The sequence below is a fragment of the Martes martes genome (genome assembly GCF_963455335.1).
Source record: "Martes martes genome assembly, chromosome: 15".
Classification (NCBI taxonomy): Eukaryota; Metazoa; Chordata; class Mammalia; order Carnivora; family Mustelidae; genus Martes; species Martes martes.
The window spans coordinates 47,928,144-47,936,079 of record NC_137903.1 but is presented as its reverse complement, the minus strand read 5'-3'; the positions used below and the strand labels follow the sequence as shown (position 1 = coordinate 47,936,079).

The 7,936-nt window shown below is 39.8% G+C and overlaps 1 protein-coding gene across 1 annotated transcript; it reads right to left on the bottom strand.

Annotated features, from left to right (window-relative positions):
- Nucleotides 1-481: 481 nt before the first annotated feature.
- Nucleotides 482-776, bottom strand: LOC308355946 (large ribosomal subunit protein eL37-like; the record flags this gene model as incomplete). The annotated part of the gene is given in 3 exon segments (XM_080824501.1): nt 482-578; nt 580-584; nt 588-776. Coding segments are annotated over 3 exon segments (291 nt in total).
- Between the last annotated feature and the right edge of the window lie 7,160 nt (nt 777-7,936).

The window sequence follows — 7,936 nt, the reverse complement described above, 5'->3', positions numbered from 1 at the left end:
CTTAGACATCTTATATTTGAAGTACTTATTAGACATCCAAGTAGAGGGGCGAAAAGGGAGTTGGATATAAGTTTAGAGACGTCCTTAACTTCCAGGAAACTTACAGAAATCCGTAAGTTTGGAGAAAATTGAGAGTAGTTAACATATATTTACAGCCACAGTACTGAATAGAATGACCCAGACAGAGGATATAAATTAAAAGGGGAACAAAAGTACTAAGACTAAACCTGGGACATTCCAAAACTTAGAGCTTGAGGTCATGATGTGAAGCCACAACGGAGACTGACCTGGAGAGGGTCAGAGGGTCCAAGAAATTGGAACCAAGAGAAAGCCAATTATCACATGCTCAGCTCTCACTGACCCTGGCTCTTGCTCGCATCTGTGTTGGGAGATTTTCGCAAATTTTGTATGTTATTTGTTTTTGTGTTTTTTTTTTTTTTTAAAACAAGAACATTTATTGTGTGACTAATTGTTGAAATCCTTAAAATGAACTGGACACTGCCACAGCAGCCCTCTTGGGCTCAGGAGTTGTTCCTTCATGGAACCCATGCCTGAATCTGCCGTCTACAATTTTCAGGCCTCATTCAACCAGTCCCAGAGGTGTTTCTTCTTTTAGCCTTGGCACTCCAGTTATACTTTCCCTTGCGGTTGGCAGGATAGCCACATTTGCCACAGGTGGTCTTCTGAAGGTGGTAGGCCTTTGAGCCCCAGCAGCGGCACAACGTGTGCATCTTACCGTGGCGACGCTTTCCAAACGATGACATCCCCTTTGTCATCTTGTTTCCGCGGCAGACCCTCTCGGTATGCTATTTGGATCCATCTCTAGTTTTCCTAACTAACCCTCTGCTTCTCACAACCCTCATTCGATACTCTGTTCTGCACCTGTCTTCAGACTAGGCCCATCTGAATCTTTAGGATCTAGAGTCAAGGTTGGGGGTGTCCTTTTGTCAGCCTCAGCTAACACCAGCCGTACTGGACTTTGCCCTTATTCTTCATCCTACTTGTCATCCTCTCCTGGAGGAGAAGGAAAGATAGCTACTTTTTTTTTTTATTTTAATAAACATATAATGTATTTTTATCCCCAGGGGTACAGGTCTGTGAATCGCCAGGTTTACACATTTCACAGCACTCATCATAGCACATACCCTCCCCAATGTCCATATCCCCACCACCCTCTCCCGTCCCCCCTCCCCCCAGCAACCCTCAGTCTGTTTTTTGAGATTGAGTCTTTTATGGTTTGTCTCCCTCCCAATCCCATCTTCTTTCATTTTTTCTTTTCCTACCTCCCCCCAACCCCCCCGCATTGCATCTCCACTTCCTCATATCAAAGATAGCTACTCTTGATGACTTGGCTTCAGACCCCCTGATTCAGCTTTCAGGTAGGTGTATTTTACCCCCTTAAACTTATCCTATGCCCCACTTTCTTGGAGTTCCTTCTTGCCTGTGTATTTGCTCTGGGCATCTGGACACTTTGGACAAACAACCTATCTTTTTCAGCCAGTCCCTGAGTTTATCTCTGCACAACCCCACCCCCATTCTACCCCAAATGCAATGACTAGTGTTCTTGCTTTGACCCCTTGGGTCATCTGATTCAATCTGGAGAGAGGTCGAGTCTCTTGAACCCAGCCTAACATACTGCCCAAGTTTTTCACCATATGGTGATCTCAAAGAGTCTAGAAACTTAGAATTCCCTGGTGTAGATGCATATAACATGGAAAATTCAAATATTTGATTCTCAACCTACAATTTGTACTTGTTTCCAGTAATCACAAGCTAAATCAGCAGGAATTTCTGGAGGGAGTACTAGAAGTCTAATTAGCAAACAACATCTGATATTTCTCCTAGAGACTGTGGGATATAAATTAGTAGGAGAAGAATAGAATCCCAAGATAATTATATAGGTCCTAGAACTCTTTTAAAGGGTTGCTATTTGAGGGTTGTGTAATCATTGGTTGGCCCCTGTTTAGCCTAAATTCTTACTAAGTAGGGTCAGGAATGTTTAGGGGAATGGAAATTGAAGTTTAGTAATAAGACATTAATTTCCTGACTTTCAAGGCCACTACACAATTGGAGCTCTAGAACCAAAGAATTTCCAAATTCTAGTTTTTCTGTTTGCTTTGGCTGATGATGCCTGATCTAGAACAGCTTTTTGTTTACCTCCATCCTTCCTCTAATAATAGGTGGATATGTGCAGAAATTTCACTCATTTTTATTAGAGGTTTACTTTTTTTTTTTTTAATAGATTTTATTTATTTGACACAGAGAGAGAGAGAGACAGTGAGAGAGGGAACACAAGCAGGCGGAACGGGAGAGGGAGAGGCAGGCTTCCCACTGAGCAGGGAGCTGGACACTGGGCTTGATCCCAGGACCCTGGGACCATGACCTGAGCCAAAGGCAGACGCTTAATGACTGAGCCACCCAGGTGCCCCTAGATGTTTACTTTTTACATGTAATTGTATTTTTTTTTAAGATTTTATTTATTTATTTGACAGTCAGAAATCACAAGTAGGCAGAGAAGCAGGCAGAGAGAGAGAGGAGGAAGCAGGCTCCCCGCTGAGCAGAGAGCCCGACATGGGGCTCGATCCCAAGACCCTGGGATCATGACCCGAGCCGAAGGCAGAGGCTTTAACCCGCTGAGCCACCCAGGCGCCCCATGTAATTGTATCTTTACTTTTATGATAAAGCTTAATGTTTTATTCCAGTGTGAAACATGCAGATGATACAGAAATTAAAAAAAATAATTTAGAAACTGAAAGTCCTCAAAAGTTCTCCTTTCCTTAAATATAATTCCTCTTAATATTGTGGTGTATATTCATTTGAATATGTTTGTATTACAAAAATAGGATATATGGTACATATTACATACATTGCTGAGAGACTTGACTTTTCACTTGATAATATATTTTTGATATCTTTCTATGTCAGTACTTGTAGCTTTTTTCTCCAAGTTTTTATTTAAATTCTAGTTATTTATCATATATGGTAAAATTTGTTTCAGGTATAGAATTTAGTGATTCATCATTTAAATATAACACCCAGTGCTCATCACAACAAGTGCCCTCCTTGATACCCATCACCCATTTAGCTCAATTCCCACCCACCTTCCTCCATCAACCTTCAGTTTGTTCTCTATTTTTTTTTTTAAGATTTTATTTATTTACTTGACAGAGAGAGAGATCACAAGTAGGCAGAGAGGCAGGCAGAGAGAGAGAGGAGGAAGCAGGCTCCCCGCTGAGCAGAGAGCCCGATGTGGGGCTTGATCCCAGGACCCTGGGATCATGACCCGAGCCGAAGGCAGAGGCTTTAACCCACTGAGCCACCCAGGCACCCCATTGTTCTCTATTATTAAGAGTCTCTCTTTTTTTATAATATATTAAGATTTTATTTTTATTTATTTATTTGAGAGAGAGAGAGATCACAATTATGCGGAGAGGCAGGCAGAGAGAGAGAGAGGGAAGCAGGGTCCCCGCTGAGCAGAGAGCCCAATGCGGGCCTCCATCCCAGGACCCTGAGATCATGACCTGAGCTGAGGGCAGAGGCTTAACCCACTAAGCCACCCAGGCGTCCCTATTGTTAAGAGTCTCTTATGGTTTGCTTCCCTCCCCCTTTCTTTTCCCTTCTCCTATGTTCATCTGTTTTGTTTCTTAAAATCCATGTATGAGTGAAATCATGGTATTTGTCTTTCTCTGACTTATTTCACTTAGCATAACACACTCTAGCTCCATCCATGTCATTGCAAATGGCAAGATTTCATTCTTTTTGATGGCTGAGTAATATTCCATTGTGTATGCATATGTGTGTGTGTGTGTGTGTGTGTACACCACATCTTCTTTGTCCATTCATCAGTCAGTGGACATTTGGGCTCTCTCCATAGTTTGGCTGTTGTTGGTAATGCTGCTATAAACATCAGGGTGCATGCGTCCTTTTGAATCTGTATTTTTGTGTCCTTTGGGTTAATACCCAGTAGTGCAATTGTTGGATCACAGGGTAGTTCTATTTTTAACTTTTTGAGGAACCTCCATGCTGTTTTCCAGAGTGGCTGCACCAATTTGCATTCCCAACAACAATGTAAGAGGCTTCCCCTTTCCCTGAAATCTTGCCAACATCTGTTGTTTCCTGTGTTGTTAATTTTAGCCATTCTGACAGGTGTGAGGTGGTATCTCATCATGGTTTTGATTTTTATTTCCCTGATGAGTGATGTTGAGCAGTAGCTTTATCTCATTCTTTTTAACAGTTATATGATACGGTGCTGTATAGAATACTAAAATTTATTTAAGCAAAAATAAAATTATAGTCAGGTTTTTACAAATGTAAGCAATGTGAAAATTAACATCCATGTATATATTTCTTTGCACACTCGTGTGAGTTCTTCTGTAAGATACATTCCTGGAACTGGATCTCTTAGGCTGAAAGATACACACCCTCAAAATTTTGAGAACTACCAAATTGTCCTCTTAGGGGGTTGTGTCATTTTCATGCACATCATTTATATATATAATATATGTGTTCATACACATAGACCAACAACTTGTATTATAATTGTGTGAACGTGGTAGGTAGAAAACTATGCCTATTCAAAGTTTCATTTTCTAAGTATTGTTGTAATGATTAAACAAAACACTCTTTGTAAAATATACAAAACAAGTATTTTTAGTGACTGCTTTTTAAAACTGTAGTCATGATCCCAGGGTCCTGGGATCGAGCCCCGCGTCGGGCCCTGTGCTCAGCAAGGAGCCTGCTTCCCTTCCTCTCTCTCTGCCTGCCTCTCTGCCTACTTGGGACCTCTGTCTGTTAAATAAACAAATTTAAAAAAATCTTTAAAAACTGTAGTTATTCTCATTACCTCAAGACATACCAGATGTATCTTAGGAGCAAATCATATGCATACCTATAATTATAATGTTTCAAGTATTGGGGCCCATTTAAAATGAATAATGACTGGCACTGAAAGATGAATACTAACATTGTGCCGTCATGCTACTTTCATGCTCCTGGGTGGGTTAGGGGGACGTATTTGCATACAACTAATCTAGGCAAGCGAATGGGGGAGAAAGATGCTAAATCTGGCTTGAGAACTAATCAACTTTCAAGTTCCATTTGGAATATTGGGATTAATGTATAGCATGGTAAACTTTTACTCTTGGTATGAAACATTAGTATGTTTTGACAAGACTCTTCAAAATCAACATCCAAACTGAAGATCCACCCATAACAAACTTTCTTGTTGGTCATTATTCTTTTGGTGGGGTGGGGGGCAGCTGCAACGATACCACATGACATTCCTAACATGAGTTCTCCTGATCCAAGATTGTTCCTAGAGTATTCTGTACCACAGATAGCAGCCAGGGGACATTTGGGCTCTCTCCAAATGTCCTCCTCATGGTCTCTCCGAATGTCTCTCCTCATTGCTTCTCTGTTCTTTTCCACTGAAGAGCTCTGTATTCTCTGTATTTGTTGATAAAGATGGCTCTTTTCCAGTACCATAAATGGCATGGTGTCTACAGGCTATATTTGACATGTTCTTGTAATGCAGTTCGTATTCACTATGTGTCAAGCCCCATGTTAAAGGCTGGGATAAGGATATGGCCAAGCCTAATTAAGGAGCAAGTCAGGAAATGAATAGGTTGACAAATAGCTAAGAACTGGATCATGTGGAAGAAGGGACAGCTGTGTTGAAGTCAGGCCCACAGTCGTCTTTTTAAATTTTAGGAAAGGGTCAAACCAGGACAGCTAATGTAATAAAGTCCAAGAGTGAAGTCGGGACACTAAGGATGTGTAAATGTCAAGAAGTCAAGGAATTGAAAATACACTAAGAGCATCAGTGCTGCCTTAAGACAAGAACTAATTAGATCATAGCTGTGAGTGTTGGAGAGGGATATAACAGTGTGAGTTAGGTCACCCATATATCCTTAACAGGATACTATGACAAGAAGGTTCTTTTGCAGCCATCTTTATCCCATACTTCATATGTGACAGATTTCATAATCCTTAAGGGACAATAGTTAATTCTGATCTTATAAGCATGGTCTGTGAAATCTGTTTATTTTAAAAATGATATGTTTTGTACTGACTAAATCCTTAAAAAATTTCTCTTCCTGGGTATAACACATAAAACCTCATTATTCTAGGTTGACCAGAATGGTTTTTGGATTTACCTGAATTATAACCTACTTTAGTGTCTTATTTGATGTATATTTTAATGGCTTGCTTCTGCAGAGTATAAAATGCAAATGACCCAGCAGATGGATGGATACTGCAGGGGTTTCCAGATCTTAATGTAGTCTAAAATAAAACAAAATTTTCTTTGTATGGGTGGGAGTTGGCAGTTCTTTTAGATTCTTTACTAAAAACATTTCCAAGAAATGTATTAGATAAGAGATGTCTTTACCCTCCACTCTCTCACCCCACAAAAACCATTCTAGCACCATGATTGTTTTAAGTGGGAAAAATTAAAATGTCCACAAAGGCAGTTTGAATAGTTGTCATTTGACTTGAGTATTTTGCACTCTTCAACTGTACTTCTCCACAAGGATCTTCCAGCCTTCTTTCCGGAGAAATTTCCATTTTAGTTCTGAGTTTTGATCTTAATTATCTATTCCTTGTTAGCTTCCAGGATGATTCTTGGTGTTCCTATATCAATGCCAAGGCACAACTCTCTTCCCTTCCAGTAAACATTTTGAAAGGAAAAAACTTTCAAAGTTTACTTGAATGGAATAAACATTTTTCATGTTAGAAAGCTTAAGCCAGTAATTATCAAATCATACTTTAACTTATACTTGAAGTTGGATATCACAGTAATATTTCCCATTTATATGTCCCATTATTAACTACAAAGAAACAGTTGACTATTTCTGTTGCATCAGAATGAAAACTTTTATTCTTTCTTTTGACTTTTCAAACATATGCTAGTTCATTATTTTAATAAAATGCACTACCAGATGTTAGGCAGAATGTGGCCACATCTGGGACACATAAAATACCATTCCAAGTCTCCAAAGGAGGGAAGTAGCAGTATTGTGTAGTTCTCCCCAAAAGTCTAACTTGCCCATCTCATTTAATCTATTTAACTTCTTCAAGTTGAATCGTTAAGAGTAGCACCAATTATTTGGGTTGTCTTGGGAATATAAAGATGAATGAACCAAAACACCAAGGGAGATGTCACAAGAAGACATGCACTGTGCTGAAATACAAATAAAACTGCACTAAAGCCTGTGGCTACAGCTATATTTTTTCAGCTGAAGAGGTTGTAAATCTTGAGTTGCTGGCTTCCTGAAGTCACCTTGAATTATAGGTCTCTTGAGGCCTTTCTACAACGTCCCTACTTAAGTTGACCCTTTCAAAGAAAGCACAACACATCTAAAGGATGGCAAATAAAGATTTTTTTTAGGAGATATATTTTGACAACAGTATATATATAGAGATGGTGATTAAATCCCAAGCTACTCCTGTTTTCTAACCCAACTTTTAATTTTGTTTTGTTTTTGTAAAGCAAATTTTTTAAAAAAGATTTTTATTTATTTATTTGACAGACAGAGATCACAAGTAGGCAGAGAGGCAGGCAGAGAGAGAGAGGAGGAAGCAGGCTCCCTGCTGAGCAGAGAGCCTGATGTGGGGCTTGATCCCAGGACTCTGGGATCCTGACCCGAGCCGAAGGCAGAGGCTTTAACCCACTGAGCCACCCAAGTGCCCCTGTAAAGCAAATTTTCTAAGAAAACAAAACCAGGACCTGCTGGTTTTCTGTCAATGGATCAGGCTTATACACTTACATTTATCATCATCCCTAGCTTCTTAAAAATAGACCGCACTGAGGACTGGAATAATACTAGTGTTGAGAGGAAGTTCTGGAGATGTTTCTCTTATATGCTGCTTACCCATTAGAAATAAGGAAAATGCTGAAGTTGAGTATGCAGCATTGAGCAGGAAGGCACCTGTGGCA